Raw genomic sequence first — 25,695 nt, 5'->3', positions numbered from 1 at the left:
CCGAGGTCACACAGGATAAAGGTGGCTGTGTGACTGGGCACCAACCCCCTCACATAGCACTCGTTCACCCCCTCCAACATGGAAGGTGTGGAACTTGAAGCTGTAGACACACAAAGGTGAGCCAGACACAAACCCTGCCTTAGAGATGCCTATGCTTTTAATGGAGAGACAAACATACTTAGAGCTTGAGCATTTGTCACGAAAGCAGGAAATGGCAGCGCATCAAAGGCAGGAGGGCCACGACTGAAACCCTGAACTATTCAGTATTAAGAAATGATTTTCAAAAATGGAGGACAGAAGCCGCTGACTGGAAGACAGTTTGGCAGCTTCTTAAAAAGTTAAATGCACACGTACCATACGACCCAGCAATCCCACTCCTACATATTTGTCCTAGAAAACTGAAAAGTTCCGTTCACAGAAAGATCTGTAAATGAATGTTCATAATAGCTTTATTCACAATCACCGAAAACTGGAAACAGCCCAAATGTCCTTCAATGGGTCAACAGATAATAAATTGTAGTATATCCATATAGTGGATTATAACTCAGCAATAAAAAGTATATGAACTATTAATTCTTAAAACAACTTGGATGGATCTTAAAGGTGCTATGCTAAGTGAAAGAAGCCAATCTCAAAAATTCACATACTGCATGATTCCATTTAAATGACATTCTCAAAAAGACAAAACTGTAGTGATGGAGAACAGATCGGTGGTGGCCAGAAGTCAGGGGTTGGGGGAGGGTGTGAACATAAAGGGACAGCATGAGGTAACTCTTGTTTCTTCTTATAACTCTTTTTTGCCAAATTCAGGCCCCATATTCAAAATAACAAAACTGTTAAGATGTCTTTGCCATCTAAACGGCTTTTGGGTTTCCCAGATGGCCACAGGGTAAACTATAACTTGCTTCCTCAACTTACAAAAGAGGGGAAAGTACAAATAATTAGGTATGCTTGGCATTCTTCAGATTTTTAATTAGCTCAATACTTTGTGAAGGTTTCCTATTATCAAGTCCACCATATATGGAAAAACTAGCAAATGAAAGAGAAGTTCAACCTGCCTGGGTTAATTATATACAAGTAAAATATTGTTACTATGAATGCATTTCCTCAAATGTTTACTTTTCAGGTTGGACAGCAGCATATTCGTGGTTCATTTACAAAGACTGGCATGATAACTGTTAACAAAATTAGTCCTTTTAAAAAAAATTTTGGTTCTAGAGTTAAATATGTTCATCAATTGGTGACCATTATAACATATAATTTATGGGATAAATTAGAGGACTCCGGAGACCTGACAAAGACCTCACTCACTTCATAACATGTTCTTATTCTCAAGGCAGTCACTGATGGAGTCTTATGAAACGATTACATGTGACACACAAACAGAGGACCTCAGTCTGTTTCAATCTGATAGAGTTGGTTATATAACAAGATAACCAGAGCCATGCCATCCTCCTGTCCATAGGTGATTTCTGCTTTTCTCTTCCCATTGCCCAAGGGCCTCAGCTACAAGCTACGGATCAGAAGGGAAGGCTTCTGAAGAAATATCAGAAGAGCCTCGGTAAAGAACTAGGTTCTTAACTGCTGACATCACAGGGAACAGCCTCATGGGTATAGGCTTCTCAGTAAGGCTGACCTTGTCCCAGGGGCAGACACACACCTCTGTACCAAGGGACCTCGTCTGGATTGCCAGGACTCTTAGTCTAGAAGACGGCAATTTTGTAAAATAGACTGCTTAACCCAAGATCAGGAAAAAAATAACTGATTATCTAAAATGATATAAACTAATTTCACTGTGGTTAATGTTCTATTTTTAATGGCCATATAAGAAAAATCCTTTTCTTTGTTTTTGATCTAGCTCTAACTCACAATTCAACAGTTTTACAGTTTAACAACTTACAAACTAAAGTGAAACACTCATTCAATGGTATCTTGTTCCAGCTGACCCCTTAGAATTCAGAAAATAAAAACAGAATAAAAATTATAACTATAAATTACAAGCTAATAAATTGCAAACTTAAAATTGTTATGTAGGAAAAAATAACATATTGATCATTATTAACAAATTTCTAAAAACAATGGCTGAACATTATGCAAAGTGCCTCTGAACTGTCTCATTTTTTACAATTATGTTATTTATATATATTCAATAAAAACTGTCTTCTTTCCTACCAGGATATAGTGGAATAAGTCAAATACCATGCCAAAAATCTCATTTAATTTGTAAGCTAAGCCTACTAGTAAGGAACAAGGACTGCATTTCACATGTGGAAATGGCCTGTTACCTGCTTTATTACCTATGGAGTCCTAGCCTCAAGGGTAATAAAGATGTCAATGAATATCGACAAACTTGGGGACCTCAAAGAAAGAGGAGGAGGTGAATTGGATGGTTTCTGGTTCCTGAACTTGGGAAACAAGCTGATCTGGGTATGGGGACAAAAACCCAAATCCCCCCAAAAAAAACCACTGCTGGCACATAAAAGTAAATTACAACCCTAGGGGATTTACAAACCTCAAGACAGAAGTTAGCTTTTAAGCCTTAATGTGTGATTCGTGTGATTCTATTTTGCTAACCATACCAAAAAGACATTGTATGTGCTTGTGTAAGTAAAACAAAGCATTAAATTAACAATGCTGAATCACAAAATTGCTAAGCAAACTTTTGTGGTCAGGTCTCTGTCCTTCCGGGCAGAGACCTGACCACAAGGAGGAACTGTGGAGCAAGGCTGACTCTGCCCTGCATCCTTTTGAACAAGGGTGCATATCACATCCCACAGTTGGAAAGAAAAAACAAATAAGAACCACTGCTCTCTGAGATAAACCAAAAATAACAGGGTCACCGAAACACATAACCCCTTGAGCATTTCCTGTAAGTTAAAGAATCTCATAAAACAACTCTTTCCCTGACTTTTGCAATGCTGATGACTAAAGATGTCATAACTTTTGCAGATATGATAATCATATGAGGAAATTGTTTCTCCATCCCAGAAAGACTAATTGTAAACTTGGTAACGTTAACAATTTTGTGGGCTTTTCTTCTTTATTTATAGTCTGTCGTGTTTTTTCTTTGATGGGCCAATCTTTCTGAAATCTGACTTCCTGGCAACTTCTTTGCAAGTACGCTGCTTTATTTTTCTAAACGCTTTTGTCTCTGACTTCCTTTCACAAAAGGAAAGAAGAAAACCCTCTGACTGAATTCTAGGAGCCAGATCAGATGTATGCTACTATTTCACTCTTGCTAGGCTACATAACGAGGTTTACTTGCTCAGCTCCCCAAGAAGCACATGCATCCCTGAAACACACACACTATGCTAACATACTTCCGAAGAAAGTGCTGTCATACACCCCTGATGCCTCCCACACACAGCTCTCCAACTGCCCCAGTGGGTGTCACTCACCTTGACAGAGTTGTCTTGACTAGAGGTAGCAAGAATGTGCTCACTGTCTGGGTGCCAGTCCAGGCCATGGATTTTGGAGAGGTGGGCTGCTAGATATTCCACTGCTGTACTGGGTTTCTACAACAGGATCAGCACTGAGTGTCGTCAACTTAGAAAGAACTCATTGATTGTCTACCACATGACAGTCTGCTAGGTGCTGTGTGGGGATACAAAAATACTACCAGATCCCGTCTCTATCCTTAAGAAACTCCACTTTGTTTTGTTTAAAACAAAACAACGACAGAAAAAGACTTATCCAGCTCTCCTTCGCCCATGCTCTGTATATGGGTCTGGGAGCCTAATTTCCTTCTGCTCCAGCCCCATGCACGACTTTAATGAAGGATACAAGGTAGTGGGTGTTTTCCCCTTTAGTAGTGGGTTCTGCAATTCCTGCTCCCCTTCTTCACAATCACCCTGGAAAAGGGGCTGACATTCAAACAGACCCAATCTGAGGGTAAAACCACCAATCTTAAAGTGATCAAGCACCAAGACCCCAAAAGAGAATGAACACACATCACAAAAGAAAACAATGTGTGGGGCCGGCCCTGTGGCTTGGTGGTTAAGTGCGCGCGCTGCGATGCTGGCAGCCCGGGTTCGGATCCCGGGTGCGCATTGAGGCACCACTTCTCTGTCCATCCTGGGGCCGAGTCCCACATACAGCAACTAGAAGGGTGTGCAGCTATGACATACAACTATCTACTGGGGCTTTGGGGGCAAAAAATAAAATAAATAAAAAAAAAAAAAAAAAAGAATTTAAGAAAACAATGTGTGATTAACGAGCATATATAAAACGAACAAGCTCAGAAGGAAACTTTACAAATATATGTTAAAACAAGATTTTTTTAAGCTATCAAATTAGAAGTTATTTGTAAATAATACTCAATGCAGTGAAGCTGCAGTTTGTCACTGCTGGTGTCCATGTACAACTTTTTTGGGAAAAACTTTGGCAACATTTATCAAGAGACTTAAAATCTTCCTTTCTTAAGGGAATATTCCAAATTCATAAAAAGCTTTAGATACAAAAGATGTTCATTTTGGTGTGATTTGGAACACTAGAAAACCAGAAACAACATAAATAATCAATAAGTGGAGAATAATTACATTTTAGAATCAATTTTAGAACAGCTATCTGACACGATATGATGTAGCCACTAAAAATTATACTTAGAGATTATAATATGGGCAAAATGCATCTGTTGTAATGTTAAACGAAAAAAAGCATATAGAACTATGTACATGATATGATAAACCACGTTAAAAAAAAAAGCATAAGAAAACACCAAAATGCTAGCATTTGTCTCTGGGTAATAGGACTATGAATGATTTTTATTTTCTCTTTTATATTTTCTACAAAGTAACACAGCATGTATTACTTCCATAATTAGCATTAGTCTATGAGGTTAAGAGTGCAGTCTCCAGAACCAGCCTTCCTGGGTTCCAATCCTGACAACAGACTGTGCCTCAGTTTACTAATCAGTAGACTGGGAGTAATAACTGAACCTACTTTAAAGGCGAGTTATAAAGAGAAATGAATCAATACACATAAAGTTCTCAGAGCAATGCTTGCGCATAATAAACACTTGGTAAATGTTAGTATTATTAGTCATACATGAGTTCAAATGAAAATCCAACGTTACCACTGATACTGCACTTTTTTAAGCCTCTGATGCTTGCTGCCATGAGTGCTGCTTTGACACTAGAGAGTGCCAGAGAAGTGAAAATAAGACCAACAAGTTTTACAATCCATCTGAGCAGAAGTCCCAAATAGTAATAGTCAAAAAAAAAGTTAAAAGCCTCCAAACAAAATAGATAAAGGCTTGCTGAGGGAAGTCAGTGTTATTAGTGGACAATCAGGAGACTAGAAAGGAATAGTTCAGCTATATATTTCTACAAGATAAGGACACAAGTACTGTTTTGGAAAACAGGTACCGAGAGAGTTCATGGCTAAATACCAAACTGTTTCTCTTGCCTATGGCTCTGAAATCAGTCTAAAGCAAATATGTATGCACTACAAATTAAACAAACATATTTTATTTAAACCGTTTACCATATTTAAATACTATGCTAATAACAAAATGAATAAAACCAATTATTAATTTAAGAAATAAAGAGGGAGAACAATGGCTATTACCAGACTGGACGAAAGGGACCGACACAAAAACTAACATACAGAAGACATACCCGTCCAACCTCTACTTAAAAATCACCTTTTCATCTAAGCTACCTAAGGCAGAGGGTTCAGCCAGCACACTGGTTCCCCAGCAGGTCCTGGCACCCAATCCAGCAGACTCCCAGTCTCTGCTTCACTTCCCTCCCCTCTCTCCAACTCTATGCTCTTATTTCCAGCTAGAAGGGGAAGGGAGCAGAGCGGCCAGAAGCCATGCTGAGACTTGACAGTCAGCAGGCGAGTTGGGACAGCCCCTGAACGAGTTTCAGGAAAAGTAAAAGTAGGTGCTCCCCACAAAGGATGAGGATTTCCAGCAGAGCAGGAAGCAGTATTCACACCCCAAATCGTACACAAGTCAACTGCTCTGCGCATTATTACCCAATCGTCTGGCAGTTAGATGTGGGGGAGGCTCTTCTCCTGCACCATTATTCTCACTGACGCCAACACACCAAACTTCCACCAGACTTTCCATTGCAGCAGGAGCCCAGCACCTTTCACCTCTTTCATGCCTACCAGTTACACCAGCTGCTGCAGCAAGAATACATGATCCACAGGCTCTTTGAGGCTGATGGGACAGCTGGACTTCTAAGGGAGGACTTGAGCATACTGAGTACCCCGCCTCAGTGATTTAGATTGGAAGTACTCAGGATGGCATCTGTCCTAAAACAACTAGTTTTCCCTTGCAGTTTGGGGCAGGGGTCAGAAGCCTGCTGACCGTGCTAGAACAGCATCTGGTCCCCCACGCTTGATCTCCTCAATGATACATTATCATTGTCTTTATTTTGAAGATAAGGAAACTGAGGCTTAGGGAAGTTTAGTGGCTCACCTGATATCATAATTAGGAGGCAGCAAAATGAGACTCTAACTTAGGTCAGGCCAAGTTCATTTTCTCAACCACAGATCATAATGCCTCACTTCCCTATCTTCCTTCAACACCAACTTGATCGGGAAGCAAATGTCATCTGGTACTGTGATCTTACAATGGCAATTTACCACACTGCACAGGGCACCCTGGACTTGCAAGACAAGTCCTGCTACTCACAACATCCTCTGCACACCCTCTAGGAGAGACTAAAGACCAACTGCGGGGGAAAAAGAGATTACTTACCCGCTTGTCCCATATCCGTACATCCCCGTCATGACTGGTGGCAAGGCAATTAGCATTTTTTTTATTCCATTTGACCTGCGAGGCACCCGCTGCAAAGAAAAATCAGAAGAAGAAAGCTGCTGCCCTCAACGCCTTCCGAACCAGAGTGGAGCACATCCAGGGGAGCTGGATAATGAGTTCTGGCTGAATAAGCACAGAAGCCTTCAAGTTTCTATGACTGCACCAACTCTACCATTAAAGAGAAAATGAAGCCAAAAAATAAATGAATTAACACATGGGAACAGGATCAGAGTCACCTAATTGAGGAAATAACCTCCCTTGGGAAAAAAAACTACAGATTACCTCCGAGCAGAATCAGCAGGGAAATGTAGTTTCTTATAGAGCCATAGCTCAGGACGGGTCTGCTGGTTGGTAATTGACTCATCACACAACCTGCTCTTCATCTCTCCAACGACCAGGCTGGCACTCCCAATAAGAAGGGCCTCAGCTCAATGCCTGCTCCTTCCCTTTTTTTTTTTTTCCAGAGGGACAGTCTTGGAAAAACACAGCCTCCAGCTGAAGCTCAGCTGAAGAATAAGCCCCAGTGTTGCCCTCAGAAGGTTACGTGCACCCTCCCACTCTCATCTCCCCATGAGCAGTTAGAAATGACCACTGGCCCTGCACTGAGTTAGGGAAAGAGAACATCCCTGGCACTGTGTGAACTCAGTCCTTTTCCCATTCTGCCAAAACAAAGAGGTAACAACAATGACAAAAGAGCTACTTAAGAGAGGAGGCTTACTTTAAGATGCCAGAAGGGGCTGAGACATGCGGAAAACTGGGACATAGCACTTCTAGCTGACTCTTAAAAATAATCAAGTTAATTAATTATGATCTGAGACATATAATGGCTTGCAGGCCTGGCGGCAGAGAACATCCAACTGAACAAAAATACAAATGGTCTGTAAAGGCCTCAGGCACCAGAACAAGGATGGCTCTCCTTCCCACCTCTTCCTGTTCTTGCTCAGACAACACAGGATATTTCTGCTTTGACACCTCTCCCTTTGGGTGGGTGTTTATTACCGGGGACACCATAACAGATCCAGGGCTTTGGAGAGCAACCTGATCCAAGAAGTCTAGAGAGTGTGAGAGAGAAAGCAAAGACTTAGAATCTAACAGGCACTAGAGTTAAGCCCCAGAACTTATCCTTGCTTGGTTTTGGTAAGGGTATTTGTTTGTTGGTTGTGTTTTTTCCTTGAGACACAGGGCATCGTAAGTCACCTAAGAACCAATGGTGGAGATCCCTAAAGACGGAGGAAGATAATGTATTCCTTAAGAGACCCAGTTTCTTTGCAAGAAAGGGTATCAGCTAAAGAATGAGTAAGAAGAGCCTGCTTCATCTCCTCGTGACAGAGTTATTTGAAGAGTTCCAAGAAAACATACTTTTCCCAGTGGAAAAGCGGGAATGGAGGTTTATCAGAACATAAAGCCTCCCAAAGGATTCTGGGAACCTCCTAATTCAATCTGCTTTACTAGGATCATGACACCAGGGTCAGAGGTCCCAGACTGTAAGAGTTCTCAGACAGAGAACACTCTGGAGTACCCATGGACATGCTCTTAGTGACTCTCTACTCCAAAGTATAAACAATGTGCTCATGGACAGACGGGGACCATGAACTCTGTGGAGCAGCAGTATCCAAAGGCTGCTCCTTTCAGGGAATGTTAGATCAAGCAGCCTATAAAGGTCCTCAAGGGGCCGGCCCGCAGGCATAGTGGTTAAGTTTGGCGTGCTCCGCTTCAGTGGCCCGGAGTTTGCAGGTTTCCGGTTCGCGGACCTACACCACTCATCAAGCCATACTGTGGTGGCGACCCACATACAAATTAGAGGAAGACTGACACAGATGTTAGCTCATGGCCAATCTTCCTCAAGCAAAAAGAGGAAGACTGGCAACAGATGTTAGGTCACGGCCGATCTTCCTCAAGCAAAAAGAGGAAGACTGGCAACAGATGTTAGCTCAGGGCCAATATGCCTCACCGAAAAAAAATAATAATAAAAAGTAAAGGTCCTCAAGCCTCTCATGAGCCTCTTTTCTCCCAGGGCAGCTTTGCCACCACTGAGAAACCTCACTCAGGTGCAAACAGGAAAGAAGTCCCCTACTTCTACTTTTTAGAAGGACCTATAACAGAAAAGAAAGCAATTCTAACAAGTGGGCTGAAAAAAAGAACTTTCATTTTAGAGTTCCTCTACAACCAATCTAACTTAGAAACCTGTAAATAGAAGTAATAAAGTCAGGGGGAGGTGACTGAGGCATTTACAGATGATTTGTATTTTCATTCAGTTGTATGTCCTCTGCAACCATGCCTGAGGGCCATTATATGTCTCAGATCATAAGTGCCTAAAATTAGGGGGGGGGGGGCCACCAGATCAATAGACTTGTTAAGCACTTAGCACAAAGGCACAGGTGCTTGATTCCTACATCCACTTAACAACTATTTACAGGGAGCATCTCCTGGGTCAGGCACAAATGCTGACCTTGGCCTACAGCACTGAACAAGACAGACGTAGTCCCTAACCCCAAAGAACAGATAATCCAGCTGCTTAATACAGTTGTGATGCTAAATACCTTTAAATGATGAGGTATGGGGGTAAAGGGGAAAAAAGAAGAATCATGTAATCATTTTGGAGCAAACACCAAATGTGTATTCAGATGTACCAAGAAGACACAGAGGAGAGAGATAATATAATATAAGCCAAATACTGATGATTGGGCTTCATCATTGTGAGTTATACCAGTTCCACACCCAAGTTCTATTCTCAGGAAGTAGCGGGAATACTCATAACAGCCCCAATGCAGAATTCCAAAAATAGTCAATTCCAACTGAGCAATGAAAACAGGGAGATCAGAAAGCAATTTCAAAGTTTCAGTGCATCCATATTAAATGACACCATGGGGACACAAGCAGCATAATCTAGATTGTGGGAAACCACAGGACAAACAATCTGATTTCTTCAATAAATAAACCACAGGAAAAGAAAAACAAATCAAAAAAGGAGAGGGATAAGAAACCCATCAATTTAAAAAGATGAGAAATATATTAACCACTTGCATGTAAGGACTTTATTTGGATTCTGATTCAAATAATTTGTAAAAAAAAAAAAAAAAAGAGAGAGAGAGAGAGAGCATTGGGGAAATTTCAATACTGCTTAAATAGTGTGATTATGTTTTTTAAAGGATTCTTATAAAAAATACTTACTGAAATGTTTGTTGATGAAATGATATAATACCTGAGATTTGCTTCAAAATAATCCCAAAGGGGACGGGGGTAGGGGGTGGGACAGTGGGTAGAGGTAAAAATGAAATAAGATCGGCCATACGTTGACAACTGCTGAAGCTGGATGATGAATACAAGGCAATTCATTTTCTTCTATTTTTCCACACATTTGAAATTTTCCACAATAAAAAGTTTAAAAACAAACCCATTTGGCTCCTGTCCTTGAATTCTGAAATAAGTTCCTGACCACACTCAACAGTCTGGACTCTTAACTTCTGAGAGCAGTATAAAGCAAGCCCCTTGCAATGTGGGACTTAGAATTCCACCCAGCCATGACAGAACATGGGGCATGGGGCAGTCAGTGTGAGAGAAGGAATGGAAGGAATGGAATGAAGAAGACAGGGCGAAGTATACACTCACCTACAGCAGACAGTGCAACGGTAGGTTTCCTTGTGTCTCTGAAATATAAAAGTCAGAAATCAAATGCCCAATTCATATGCCACCTCCACCTGGTGTTTTCCCCTCTCTGCACACCTCTCTTCACTTTCCTTTCAGTGGGTACTTGGAGTTCAGTAGGAATGTGAGGGCCTTAAAAAGAAGTGCAAAGAGAAGCCTGTCTCCACCCAGGTAGATGAACTTTCTCAGATACTTCAATTGAGGCCAAGTCTGAATTTCAAATCATACAGCTGTATTCACAGAAAACAAACTACATGATTCAGCACGGCCTGGGTGACCCTGAGGTAGGAATGGAGGAAGCCAAAAGAATCCCTTCCTGGTGTCATTTCTCCTAGTGGAACAAGGGTACAGTCACAGAGGCGTAACTCTGCAAGAACCTTCCTGACAGCATTTCAAAGGTAGAGTAAAAAACTGCTCTGGATGTTCACAATAGCCAAGAGGTGGAAGCAACCCAAGCGTCTACTGACTGACAAATGGATAAATAAAACGGGGCATACACATACAGAGAAATATTATTAGGTCTTAAAAAGGAAAGAAATCCTGTCACATGCTACAACACGGATGAATCTTGAGGACATAATGCTAAGTCAAATAAGTCAGTCACAAAAGGACAAATACTGTATGATTCCACTTATATGAGGTCCCTAGAGTAGTCAAATTCATAGAAACAGAAAGTAGAATGATCACTACCAGGGGGTGGGGGAGGGGGAAATGGAAGTTGTTGTTTAATAAGTATAAAGTTTTAGCTGTAGAAGATGAAAAAGTTCTAGAGATCTGTTGCACAACATTGTGAGCATGGTCATGCGCCATTTAATGACAGGGATACACTCTGAGAAATGCATCACTGGGCAATTTTGTCATTGTGTGAACATCATTGAGCACACTTCACAAACCTAGATGGTAGAGCCTACTACACACCTAGGCTAGATGGACTAATCCTATGGGACCACCATCGTATACGTGGTCCATCGTTCACCAAAACATCATTATGTGGCACATGACTGTATACTTAACACTACTGACTGTACACTTAAAAGTGGTGAAGATGGTAAATTTTATGTTTTGTGTTTTTTACCCACTATTAAAAAAAAAATTATTCCTGGATGCAATGGGAGACTCTTGGAGAGAGAAGCTCCACGGTTCACAACAAATGGTAAAATGGCAGCACTGGGTGGCACTCTAGGGCTAGGAGGGCCAGACAAGGCAAATCTGACATCTGACCTCCAGCTTACTATTTAAAAAACATGAAAATAAACTGTCAGTTCAGCGTCTTTTAATCTTTAAACTATGAAAATAATCGTTTTGGAGCCGGCCTGGTGGCGTAGCGGTTAAGTTCGCACGGTCTGCTTTGGTGACCCGGGGTTCGCAGGTTCGGATCCCAGGCGCGCACCGATGCACCGCTTGTCAAGCCATGCTGTGGCGGTGTCCCATATAAAGTAGAGGAAGATGAGCAGGAATGTTAGTCCAGGGCCAATCTTCCTCAGCAAAAAGAGGAGGGTTGGCATCGGATGTTAGCTCAGGGCTAATCTTCCTCACAAAAAAAGATAGAAAAGAAAATTGTTTTATGTAAATAAGCAATACTCTAACCTTGCCCCATAGCTCCTTTGGTTTTTTGTTTAAGAGCTTCTCTCTTCCATTTCTCTGGATTTTGTGCTCCTTTCCTCCCTCTGGCACTGCCTTTACAGACTCATCACCTCTGAAGAGCTAATCTGTACGGAATGCAGGTTACACACCCTTACTCCCTAGGAACCCCTTTCACTGGTCTGTCTGGTCTGTCAAATCTCCGTATCTGGCTTGTCTTCTGCCTACAGCTAACCTTTCAGTGTAAAACTTCACACAGCCACTGCCATTTGGGAGCAGAGTAGCCTGGTGAGGGAAGATGTGTCCCGTTTGGGAGACTCTATAGACTCTCTAGTTAGTTACCTCTAACTGTTATGGCAAAGGGAACTTTGCTCTCTAAGGGAAGAAGGGAATAGACATTTATTAAGAACTTACGATGTGCCAGGGTTGGGCCGTGTGCTCCTTACTCTTTACTCCATGAAGAGTAATTCTACCAGGTGGCTCTCAGCCCCCTTTTACGGATGGGGAATTGAAGCCTCACAAAGAGTGAGTAAAGAGCCCAGTAGATGTGTCTCCAAGTACCGCCTGCTGTAGCAGACGTGTGTCTGTGCCCATCAAATCCCCCATCGCCACTTGCCACTTCAGTAAACTTTAGCCTTACTTCCAAATGCCAGCACCTGTGTTTCTCTGCCAAAGGGATTTCCCGGGCTGCTGAAGCCTGTTTTGCAAACCTTTCTGACAGGACTGAAGTGCCAGGGAATTAAGGTCCCTGGGGGCCACCAATGACTGACAGTGAATAGCAGCCCCACTTCCTTAGCCTTTGGAGGTGGAACACCTTTGATGAGGGAGTTTTACACTAGCACTTAGTAGTCCCCAGTAAGATTAAACTCCACCTGTTCACAGTGGATAATGCACCCTCTATTTGTCGCCTTCTCAATCTTGTCTCTCTTCTCCATCCCCCCTACAGTGTTTCTTTCACCTCCTAAATAACATGTCTGCAATGTATCCTTGTCTCAGGGTCTGCATCCAGAGGAAACCAAACCAAGACACCCAATATCTAAAACGAAGCTCCCAGATCGTCCCACAACCAAGTGGTTATGGCCCTTAATTGTTCTTACTTGATATCCCAAATGTAGATGTAGGTGTCCACAGAGCTGGTAACCAGGAGATCTGGCTCAAACACTGCCCAGTCCAAGTCGCTGGGAACACAAGAAATAAACAGAACAACAACAAAGAGAAAAAATTCAGAGTCCAGTTCCAAACCACTAACAGATTTAGTTTCTAGTGGCTTCAGAAAGTCGCCATTAATGGGCCTCTTAACACGGGTTAGGCTGGGAATCTCCAAAGTTCATCAGGAAAGAACAAGACTTATTGAGCTCTGAAGGAAATTTTCAGGTCCTTCCCCCTGTCATCACCAGCTATACTATCAGCTGCTCCCAAAAAAGAAATGGAGCATTTCAACTAAAATACACACACACACTAAACAGACAAAACAAAGGAAAAACACAAAGTAATTTTTGACTTATCGTGTTCTAAATCAGACTCAACACAGGTACCTTGAGTAAAACCAACATCTCCTAAAGCAGTGGCAAAGGGCCATGTTGCTACACAGCTTTCAAGGAGGGCAAGCAGGCCTCTGGTTCTCCTATTCAGGCCCTCACTCCCAGAAAGGCAGTTACTACACAAACAGTTAACACAGGCCGGTGGTCTAGCCTTTCCCATCACTCCCCAGGTAAGCTTCACCACTCCTGCACTCCCTGCTGCTACTTCCCAGAACAAGGATTCCCCACCCAGAAACAGTGGCCCAAGGAAAGGATGGATCAAGAAGCACTCCAGAAGCCAAGTGGAAGGTCACGAGTGGGAGGCAACTGTGCATGTGGATAACAGACTGTGATGCAGGAGTTCTAGGTGGTGAACCACAGCTGATGGAGAAAGAGCAAAGGGCTGCGTCCTGATGTCTCTGTAGTCCTGGGCACTGCCAACTGAGAGCTGAGGGATTGTGCTGGCATAACTTCATCTCCCTCCTGTGGCAAAAACCAGCTCTAATCTTTTACACTGGACTGGGCTGTACCCAAGCGTCTTCTAGGGTCAAGGTTAACAGCTACACGAGCGCTGGTTCCTAAATACCTGTTGTTCTTCCCTGTGAAAGCCATCATCTCAGTGAACGCTAATGACCTAGCAGCCACCCAAGGCCAATGCAACACAGAGGGTCAAGCCATGGGAGGAGGAGGGTGTCTTCATTTCACTCCTCAAGGGACTGACATAGCGAGACAGGCCAGGGAGCTGTGGAGGGCTGGTGCCTACCTGATTACGCGAGTATGGCCTTGTAAGGTTGTGCCAACTTCCCCACTGCCGTCTTTCCACTTATAAAGGTCAATCCGTTGGTTACTCTGAAAAGAAAAAGGGAAAGAAGGCAGCAGGTAGTACATCAGAATACATGCTCTCAGCCTAATGTGCTTAAGGCTGAAAAGGGGAAGCCACATAGAAACCAACTTGCACAGCAAAGACCCTACAGGTTAACCTTTTCAGAAATAAGTACAATTAACATTTGAGCTAACCTCAGAAAAAGAAGAAAAGAAAGCTTCAATCAAACTAAAATTTCACTTAAAGAAACAATAAACCAGCAAAGGCTTCCTAAATATCGTGAGCTTATGAATTCACTGAAAAGTAAATAAGGACTACTAATAGGCCGTTTAATAATAATATATATCGAATTGATATATATAATAGGCTGATTTTCATTTTAGCTCAGAGAAAGACAGATGTATAAAGTTCTGAGATTTTTATCCTGAAATGCCAGATTCCAATTCTAAATAGGTAAGGTTCCTGTGAAAGGTTAGCATTCAAAATAGCTTCCAATGGGAATAGGAGTGAAAAGAAAAGCCCCCTCATCTTACAATAATATTCCCTGCCATTTCCAGAGGATCTGCTAGTGCCAGTCTATGAACCAGGCACCTTAAAAAACCTGCCCTCTGATCCTTCCCACCACACTGCACACAAGGTGTCATCACCCATAGCACAGATGAGGCTCAAAAGTTGAGTGGGTGCTCAAGATAAAAGTGAGTGATGAAACTAGGACCTGACCTTAGATTTGCCCAACTCCAAAAAGGCTGCCTCTCCTGAAAAATGCTGCCTTCCAACCAAGAACAATAAAAGAAACAAAATCAATGACTTGAACTTCATCAAAATTAAAACTTTTATGTATCAAAGGACACTATCAAGAAAGTAAAAAGACAATCTACAGAACTGGAGAAAATATTTGCAAATCATATATCTAATAAGGGCCTAGTATCAAGAATATATAAAGAACTCTTAGAATTCAACAGCAAAAAGACAAACAATCCAGTTCAAAAATGGGCAAAGGATGTGAAAAGACATTTCTCCAAAAAACACATACAGGGCCGGCCCCGTGGCTTAGCGGTTAAGTGCGTGCGCTCCGCTGCTGGCGGCCCGGGTTCGGATCCCGGGTGCGCACCGAGGCACCACTCCTCCAGCCATGCTGAGGCTGCGTCCCACATACAGCAACTAGAAGGATGTGCAGCTATGACAGACAACTATGTACTGGGGCTTTGGGGGAAAAATAAATAAATAAAATCTTAAAAAAAAAAAAAAAAAAAAAACACATACAAATGGACAACAGGCACATGAAAAGATGCTCAACATAATTAGTCATTAGGGAAATGCAAATCAAAACCACAGTGAGGTACCACCTCACATCCACTAGGATGGCTATAATAAAAAAATTTAAAAAAAAACAAAACAGGAAATAAGTGTTAGCAAGATGTGGTGAAATTGGAACCCTTGTGCATTGCTGGTAGAACTGTAACACAGTTACAGTTTGTGAAAAACAGTTTGGTGCTTCAAAAAGTTAAACACAGACTAACATATAACCCTGCAATTCTGCTCCTAGGTCCATACCCAAAAGAACTGAAAACAAGTACCAAAAAAAGTACATGTATACACGTTCATATCAGCACTTATTCACAATAGCCAGTCCAAATGTCCATCAGTGGATGAACGAATAAGCTAAATGTAGTGTACCCATACAATGGAATATTATATGGCCATGAAAAGGAGTGAAGTACTGATACACGCTACAACACTATAACCACAGGACTGGGAACAGAATTTGTCACCCCAAAATATGCCTCTTTGGCATAAGAATTATTTTAGGCTGATTATTTTTAAGAAACAGCAGACACAGGGAAAAGCTCTGAAAACTTAGTAGAAGTTACCCATTTGTAAGGGAAATTTACATTTATAAGAGAAATCTCCATTTGTAAGGATGCCTTCCTCTCTGTACCAGGAAGGAGAGGATGACTAAATCTCTAGAAACTCTTATCAATAAAGGCAATGACTTAAATCTACTAACAACTTTACCCTTGTTTACTGTGTTGACCTCGTCTTAACAGAGTGTTAAGGCTATTTTTCAGGGGCTGTGAGCCAGCCAGGAGCATGGCCAGAAGAGACCATTTTGATCCGCCAATCAAAACTGATCCTGCCAGTGCTTCCACATGGCAGCCTGCCCTCCCTGATGCCTTAAAGCTCAGCCTATACCCTGGATAGGGGAGACAGAGTTGACAGCCTTCCTTTCATCTCCTTACCAACTGATTGCATAATAAAACATCTTCCCTCAAAGACTGGTGTACCACAGTATCAGCTTCTGTGTGCATTGGGTAGAGAGAGCCTTTGCTCAGTAACAACATGGATAAAGAAGCCACACACAAAAGGTCACATACTGTATAATTTCATTTATATGAAATACCCAAAATAGATAAATCCATAGATACAGAACACAGACTGGTGGTTGCCAGGGACTGCGGGGAGAGGGTAATGGGGAGAAACTGCTTAATGGTACAGGGTCTCACTTTGGAACGATGGAATGTTTGGGAACTAGACAGAAGTAGTGGTTACACAACATTGTGAATGTAGTAAATGATACCGAATTGTTCACTTTAAAATGATTGTCTAAAAAAAAAGGCCAGGGCCAGCCCCAGTGGCACAGTGGTTATGTTATTGCACAAAATTGGGGTTCTCTGCCCGATGCACATAAATGAGCCAATTAATTATGGCATCAGCCTTTGAGGGGAGAAATCAGCTTTTATTCTGCGAGATCGATCTCCAGGGAGACAGGGGGCATGCGCAGTCAGAGCTGTCTCCCCGATTCAGGATTTGGGACAAAATTTAAGAGGTTGGGGAGAACAGGTTGGCACATGGAAACACTGGTGGGACAGGTTTCAATTGGTGGGCTTCAGGTATTTATGGTAAGGTTTTAAACATTTATGATGAGGTTCTAAACATCTATGATGAAATTGGGAAGGAATTTTAACACCAGATTTTCCTGAATGAGGGACCCCTTGCTTCTGATACTAGCCCGGCTTTCAAGTTCCGGTCACGCCCTGGTCCTTGGATTCCGTAGAAGGAGGCTCTTTGGTTCAGAGGTCGTTTCAGGTCACGATTTCTTCTTTTGCGCATGCCCTGGCTGCGTGACTTTGCAATTTTGCTGAAAGACAATCCTTAATCACTTTGTTGATAAGAGTTGGGGTCTGTTCAAACTGGCTCTAAATGGGCCTGTGGTTACAGTTAAGTTCAGCATGCTCCGCTTGGGTTCCTAGGCATGGACCTACACCACTCGTGGCTACGCTGTGGCAGTGACCCACATACAAAATAGAGGAAGACTGGCAACAGATGTTAGCTCAGGGTAAATCTTCCTCAGCAAAAAAATATTTTAAAAGGCAGTCTTTCTCACCACTCCTACACCAACGCAGTGTTGATCCACCTGGGGCAAGGACTGAGGGGTTCAGCCTAAATCAGTGGTTCCCGATAGGGCGATTTTGTCTCCTAGGGGACATTTGACAATATCTAGAGACATTTTTGGTTGTCATGACGAGGACGAGGGGAGATGCTACTGGGATCTAGTGGGTAGCGGTCAGGGATGCTGGTAAATCTCCTACAATGCACAGGACAGCGCCCACCATGAAGAATTATCTGGCCTAACATGTCAATAGTGCCGACCTTGAGAAACCCTGGACCAAATGATCAGGGACTGAAGGGGAGAGGGGAGATAAAGGACCTAGAGGTATAAGCCAACAAAAAAGCATTCTTCCTAATACACAGGAGAGAGGTTGAGAATGGCAAAGCAGTGGACTGACTCTCTCCTTCTCTTTCAGAACAGTCTCCAAAACCAGTTCAACCTCAGACGTCCATGGTTAAAGTTAGATAGTCAGATTCGGTTCTGGAAATGATGAGGAAGAGCAGCTTTTTGTTTCTTCTAAAGCTGACGATGTTGCTCTTCTTTTGTTTCTCAGGTGCTTTCCTCTCACAGACTGTCATTTCTCATAAGAACACATCCAGACAGCACCATGAATAGTCATATCCCCTGGGTGGTAAGAAGGGTTCCTTTAAATACTGTCCTTCCAGCCCAATGCAAAAGGAGCCAAAGGTTAAGATCTCGAATTGTTCTAAGAGAATAGAATGCTGATATAGAATCTGGCAAAAGATATCAGAGATGATCTAGCCCAGATCTTTTTTCAGTTATGAATCCCTCGGAACATCTAATAAAATGTATTATGCATCTTTTCCTTGGAAAAATTCACACATAAACAGGCATATAAAATTTTAGGGGGTTAACCGATCTATTGAATCCCAATCAAGAAAGAATCCCTTCCTTTGAGTGGAAGAGTGTATGGAATCTTCTGATCCCTCTGAAAGCAATGAAGGTCAACCCCAGCCCAGCTCACCAGTTCCCCCTTAGAACATATTTCTGAGTCACTGGCTAGTTACATTCCTGCTAAAGAAAACATGTCTTATCACACAAGAAATAGAGGCATCTACCCCTTTCCCTTTCAAAATCTGGATTCAATCCTTAGAAACACAAGGTCTGACACCAATGGTACCAGCTAACATTTTTCATATATATATATTTTTTAATCTGTAATTTGCCTCCATCTTCCTTTTAGAACCATTCACACCTCCTTTCCGCCTGAGAAATGAGTTACATTCTCTTCTCTACACAGAATATAGATCGACCAGCCCAAGATCACACATTGAAAAGCCTTTTCTATACTCCTTAAATGAGCTCACCGAAGCTGCAAAATAGTGTGCAAAGCTGTCATGAGGATTCCACTGCACAGCTCCGACGTCCCATTTGCTCTGGCGAGAGATCTTTCGGTGACCTTCGAAAGGGGCATCTAGATTAACGATGTATAGGAATCGGCGGCTAGGAAAACAACATCAACGTTATAACAATATAACAGCATTAGCGTTAAGATAGAAAAGTACCTTTAGAATTACATATGGTTTGGAAGCAGTGCCCAAAAAATCCCCAGAGATAGACGATGTTTATGTACTCTGAAAGGCATCCAAGTGACAAGAGTAACTCAAGGTGGCTGTTAGGCAAGCGACAAGAGTAACTCAAGGTGGCTGTTAGACAAGCAGGAGCCGTAACCCTATGAGTCTACCTCTAAACATGGTCTTCCCTTCAATATCCATGGAGTCTGACCTCTTCCTACCAGATTCAACTCCAACCCTACCTCTCTCCCAGCCTTTTCCAATCCCCCAGCTAGGACCAGTCACTGCTTCTACATTACTCTCACTATGCAGTCTGCATTTCGACTGCAGCATTTATCTCCACAGAACTCCTAATGTTAAGGCTCTTGTCCCGAACAAACTAAGAGTTTGGAGGACGGACCGTGTCTCGAATATCTCTGTATGTCCTCATCACTAGGCACAGTGCTTTGAATTCAATAAATGTGTGTTAAATTAAACACATCACTTATCACTTAGCCAAATATTCTGTAGAAAATCTCAAACTCCCTTGCAAGTGGACTACTTGGTGAAGGAAACTAAATTAAATCTATCAGGAGGGGAAATAATAACCAAAATATAATAATAATTAAAATAACATATTAAGTGACAATAATGTTCAAGGTGCCAATCAACATAAAGAATCTGAAAACAGGGATGTCATATGTTTGCCTATTTCCCTTTTAAGTAAAAAATCTTTGGTGTGTGAATCAACATCTCAGCAGCCATCAGCTGCCGATTCTTCGTTAGATGGCACTCCAAGCCCCTGGACATCAACGAAGATAGGTGGGCTCAATAATGAAGGAAGAGAACAGTCCCTGCTCAGAAGAGGTAGGAAATGGAAAGCTAAAGTGGCATGTAAGACTCTAGCTGAAACTCGAGGAGGGATGGTTAAGGGAGAAGAAGGAAAACACAGGTAAGACACAAATTCACAGAATTCCAGGACTTCTAAGAAAGTTGGTGCAGAACAAAGATCCAGAACCTCTGACCTCCTCCGAAGGAATCACCTGACCCTGAGGCAGGCAGGACGGCACCTTCCCATCAGAACAAAGGCCAGGAAAAGGCTAAGAGCTACACATACGGGGTGTGTGTCAACAGGGGAGTTTAGAGACGTCACAGAGCAAATGCGGAAAAGCAGAAAGCGGGCACTTGAGGATAAATATGCCTGACTGAACATACACGTTTGTCCTCATTTCCCACTGAAGACCCACTAAAATAAGAGTAAAAACATAAAAGACAGAAATCCACAAAGACAAAGACAATGCGAGTAGAAATGAAAAGTGGATGGACACATGGTAATTGATCTAGAGGAAAGAAAGCTAAGGCCAAAGTGCCTGCAAAGGGGATGTGAACAAGAAGCAAGCTGATTCACACTGCAGAACCCAGGACGGCTCAGGGACTGGAGGCTTCAGTCGACAAGTGAGGGGGGGAGAGAGGGCTGGAGAACCAAAAGCAGCACAAAACAACAAAACAAGGGGAATTGTCTGAAAGAGTGCTAAGGACAGTGGTTTCCGCCCATCCACAGAGCCAGGTGACCACCTCTTCTTCATCAGGGTACAGGGTGGGTGATGTGCTTTAGAGAAACTACTTCAGAGAAGCGCCAGGCCTGGGACAAGAGGCACAGCAGAAGCAAAGCGGAGGAGCTGCGCTCAGCACAGAGCATGAAGTGCAATGTGAGGTCCTCAGGCCTTTTCCCCTACTCAGCACTCCTGACGCTTTGCTTTTAGTCTTCAGACAGGGATTAGTGACAGAAGTATTCTTCTCAGGAAGAAATGACCAGCCCAAGAAAAAACAAAAGCAAACAAACAAATAACAATAACAACAAAACCTTGGAGATAATGACATTTGGGATCCTCCAACAAAAAGGCCTGGTTCCCATCTGGTCTCCCTATGGTGAACCCCACCATCACCCATGTAAACAGAGGTTCCAATCCCTTTAATATGAACAGAGAGCCATGACCATCAGTCACTAGAAAGACAGAGACCAACACAATCAAAAGAAAAAAAAGGAAACGGGTAGCACAGAGGAAAAAGAAACAAACCTAGAATTAATACTCTCAGAGAGATATAAGAAGACAATGTAAAGAACGGAGAACAAGAAAAAGCTCTTGGAAATTAAAATAATAGTCGAAATAAAGAAACCTGATAGAAGAGTTGGAAGTTCAAGTTGAGGAAAACTTCCAGAATGCAAAACAAAAAGACCAAAAGAGAATCCATACAGGATATCCAGCATGGACTAACAGTAGCTCCAGAAACAATGAGAAGAGGAAACAGAGGGGGAAATTATCAAAGACAAAATGCAGGGCCAGCCCCGTGGCCTAGTGGTTAAGTTTGGCATGCTCCGCTTCAGCAGCCCAGGTTCAGTTCCCAGTCAAGGACCTACACCACTCATCCGTGGCTATGCTGTGGTGGCAACCCACATACAAAATAGAAGAAGACTGGCACAGATGTTAGCTCAGGGCGAATCTTCCTCAAGCAAAAAGAGGAAGATTGGCAACTGATGTTAGCTCAGGGCAAACCCTTCTCAGCAAAAAAAAAAAAAAAAAAAAAAAAAGACATAATGCAGGAAAATCTCTCCAAACTAAAAGACACAGATTTGCAGACTGAAAGGGTTTTCCCGGGTGCTAAAAATTGTTCTGTATCTTAATCTGAACAAGGATCACATGAGTGTATACATTTGTAAATTTATTTGAGCTGTTCACTTAAGTACACACTTTATTACACATATTTTAAGGTTCAACATAAGAAAATGAAACAGTGAACTTTAAGATCACATTGAAAAATAATATGGATGTATACATATCTAAGAACACACCTAAACAGGCACACTTGCATGATTACCAGTTACGTAATCCCACTCTCTCCTAGAATGCTATGAATGACAATACCCACCTCAGTGAACTAAGAAGTCTAACATTTGAGACACAGTTATTCCAGGGCACCTGAGAGCATTTTAAGGGTTGTTAATACGGCTACATGATGCTAAGTGTATGTTATGCTTCTATTTGTTTAGAGAAAACAAGTCATATTGTAAAAAAAGGGGGGAGCCCTCTAAGTGCCCAATGCAGTGAATGAAAAAAGATATACACCAAAGCAATCACGGTGGAAATTTCACACTCACTAGAGATGAAGATCACACTAGAGACAAAGATAAGATTTTAAAGCTTCCAAAGAGAAAAAATAGGTCACATACAGAGTCCAGAATCAGAATGGCCTAGGATCTCTCACCAATAACTCTGAGAAAAAGAACCCCAAATACTGATTCAACCTAGCAATTGTTATATAACTATATTGGAAGGAAGGGGAAGGTTAGGAATGTATGTAAGGGACCCACAGAGCAAAGTAAAAATGCTAAATTCTCATCTTCTATTGTAGAAGTCAATTTGTCATATCTATAATGGATAAATCACAATAAAGCAGTATAGGTATATTATTTGAAAAAAATGGAGGCAATCCAAAAGAAATAGCTAAAAGTGTCTCAAGTAATTGCTTCTGGTGAATGGGATCAGGGGTGGGGAAACATTGAGGTAAGATTCCACTATCTGACAATGTAAGCCTTCTAGTGCTACTTGAGTCTTTAAACTATGTATAGGTATTTCCTTGATTAAAAAAAAAAAAGTTTTAAAAACTGAGTAGGAAATTAATAATATATACCAAAAACCATCGAATTGTACACTTTAAATGGGTGAATTGTATGATATGTGAACTGTATCTCAATATAATTCTGTTTAAAAAAAGAAGTGAATGGGGCCAGCCCAGTGGTGTAGCGGTTAAGTTCACGTGCTCCACTTTGGCAGCCCGGGGTTCACAGGTTAGGATCCCGGGCACAGACCAACACACCACTTGTCAAACCATACTGTTGCAGCGTCCCATATAAAGTAGAAAGATGGGCACAGATGTTAGCCCAGGGCCAATCTTCCTCAGCAAAAAAGAGGAGGATTGGCAACAGATGTTAGCTCAAGGCTAATCTTCCACCAAAAAAAACAAAAGAAGAAATGAATAGGGAGGGACAGAAAAGAGACACCAATTTTTCCTTATCTATGCATCCAGAGCCACATCAGAAAATGGTATCGATAACTGTCTCTGGGGATGGGGGTCAGAGGGAGGAGGGAAATTTACTTTCCGCTGTATAACCTTTTGAATTATTTAAATGTTTGCTATGTGTTTTTTTTTAAAGGTAAATTAAAACATGATTTCAAAATAAAATAATGAAGTTAATAGAAAAGAAAGTACTTCATTGATTTACAAATCGGTTCATGAACAGCAAAGTTAATGAAAACACAGCTGAATTTAAGTGGTAGGAGTAGTGATATGGAGTAATATGAAAAGGAAGAGAGGACCTGAACATTAAATTTTTATCATGTTGGTACAATGATAGGGGATTAGCAAATGCACGGATGGCCCTTAATTGCCAGAATCTTAAAAATTTTGAGCCAGAAGACACCACAGAAATTATGTAGTTCGATTTCTTCGTGATGAAATCAAATTTCTCCATGAGAAAACTCAAGTCCAGGGAAGGCCAATTGAATAAATGTCCAGAGGCTCATAATTAATGGCACTGCCAATCTAGAACCCCATCCCCTCAATCCTAGTAACTAACTACCTGTCAGACTGTGCCACATAGCATCTTTCTTAAGAGTCTGTGCAGTAAACAGAAAATTGCAATTTCAAGACCAAATTACCAGTCACTGAAATTTCAAAGGAATTTTATTGCTTATCTGTTAGGGCAAAGACAAAAATAAACTGCAAATAATCTCTATAAATAGCCCTGAGGTCACTAGGATAGCAGAACTAAACCCTATGACCATAATCCTTAAATATAAGAGTATTTCCCAATTTCCCAGAAACCTCTTGATTTACAATTTATTCCCAGAAATCGTGGCAAACTGTGCAAGCTCACTTACCCCGAAAGCACTGCATACTGCCCCAGACAGTCCACAGACATTGCAGTTGCCTGTGAGAGAGAACACAGATTCAGTTCTGCCAGCAGAGCCAGCTCAGGTTGGAGAAGACAGGCAGGCAGTCACCTTTGGGTCTTACTCTTCCTATGACCCAAATAGTCCCCAGCTGGCAGGTATCATTAGTTCTCTACAATGGACACTTTTACCCCTTCTAGTTCTAATCTGAATCTCACATTCACCTTCCACAATAGGGCAGCTGCTATGTGTTCCCCTCGACACCAGGACTACACACAACCAAACTGGTATATTCTAAATTGAGGAGACAGAACTCCTGGAGCCCTTGGAGAATCTGACTAGCTCGGTACAAACAGAGCTATTAAGAGGCCCTTCTAGGGCCGGCCCTGTGGCTTAGTGGTTAGGTGCGTGCGCTCTGCTGCTGGCGGCCCGGGTTCGGATCCCGGGCGCGCACTGACACACCGCTTCTCCGGCCATGCTGAGGCCGTGTCCCACATACAGCAACTAGAAGAATGTGCAGCTATGACATACAACTATCTACTGGGGATTTGGGGGGAAAAAATAAATAAATAAAATCTTTAAAAAAAAAAAAAAGAGGCCCTTCTGGGGCCGGCCCCATGGCTTAGCGGTTAAGTGCACGTGCTCCGCTGCTGGCGGCCCGGGTTCGGATCCCAGGCGTGCACCGACGCACCACTTGTCAGGCCATGCTACGGCGGCGTCTCATATAAAGTGGAGGAAGACGGGCACAGATGTTAGCCCAGGGCCAGTCTTCCTCAGCAAAAAGAGGAGGATTGGCATGGATGTTAGCTCAGGGCTGATCTTCCCAACAAAAAAAAAAAGAGGCCCTTCTAAGCAAAACCTAACCTGAGACATCACACACACATACACAACACACCCACTCCTTTCCAAAGGGCATGGACTCCTCCTCCAAGCCAAATGGCCATTGCTAATAGTCAAACACCACCCCTGCTGAATCCATGGTCATATTCTTTTTATTGAAATGCCCAGTTCCCATTTAATCTCAGATTTCTAGCACATTTTACTGGTTGCCATTTCCTAGGTCTCTCAACTCCTAGGGAACACCATCTTTTCAGGATCCAATTTCCAGTTCCCAAAAGGCCACACTGAATTAAATGAATTTACATTCAGGCTGAAGCATGAGGCTGATTTTAATCATGGCAGTTACAGCCCCAAATTCTCTTATTTGGACAAGTTCAAAACCTACTGCATTCTCAGGGTATTATCTGAAACAATGTGTGCCACTGTTTGGTTATTAAAAGCTCTAAGTTCTTCCCAAGAGACTATTAAGAGAGAATCCATTTTGTATATTCTGCTACACTCACAAATCACAAACAGTAAACAGAAATTCTCTTCCTCACTCTCAATGGTCTCATTAATGGGTTCCTGACACTTGCACACCCTCAAGAAACATGTCACAGGTAATACTGGGGACAAGAAGCCACACTGCTCTCACTGGAGGCTGAAAAGTGATTATTA

The 25,695-nt window shown here is 42.2% G+C and overlaps 1 protein-coding gene across 8 annotated transcripts in view; it reads right to left on the bottom strand.

The window, feature by feature from the left end:
- The window catches only part of WDR59 (WD repeat domain 59), a 104,889-nt gene that overhangs the window by 62,468 nt on the left and 16,726 nt on the right, over positions 1 to 25,695 (bottom strand). For 7 of the 8 annotated variants that reach the window (XR_015549134.1, XR_015549133.1, XR_015549132.1 and 4 more), the window contains exons 2-8: positions 24,187 to 24,236; positions 19,061 to 19,196; positions 14,282 to 14,367; positions 13,096 to 13,176; positions 10,382 to 10,419; positions 6,713 to 6,801; positions 3,399 to 3,515 (exon numbers count right to left, since the gene is read on the bottom strand). Coding sequence is in view for 5 of the 8 variants with exons in the window: in XM_087419935.1 (XP_087276061.1) it covers positions 3,399 to 3,515; positions 6,713 to 6,801; positions 10,382 to 10,419; positions 13,096 to 13,176; positions 14,282 to 14,367; positions 19,061 to 19,196; positions 24,187 to 24,236 (597 nt within the window). In the remaining 3 variants the exon portion in view is untranslated. The remainder of the gene's footprint in view (positions 1 to 3,398; positions 3,516 to 6,712; positions 6,802 to 10,381; positions 10,420 to 13,095; positions 13,177 to 14,281; positions 14,368 to 19,060; positions 19,197 to 24,186; positions 24,237 to 25,695) is intronic. The other variant, XM_087419934.1, reaches the window with a different exon arrangement.

The sequence above is a fragment of the Ceratotherium simum genome, chromosome 30 (assembly GCF_057802395.1).
Source record: "Ceratotherium simum simum isolate JZ-2026a chromosome 30, ASM5780239v1, whole genome shotgun sequence".
NCBI classification, from domain to species: Eukaryota; Metazoa; Chordata; class Mammalia; order Perissodactyla; family Rhinocerotidae; genus Ceratotherium; species Ceratotherium simum.
This window is presented reverse-complemented; position numbering and strand designations above follow the sequence as displayed.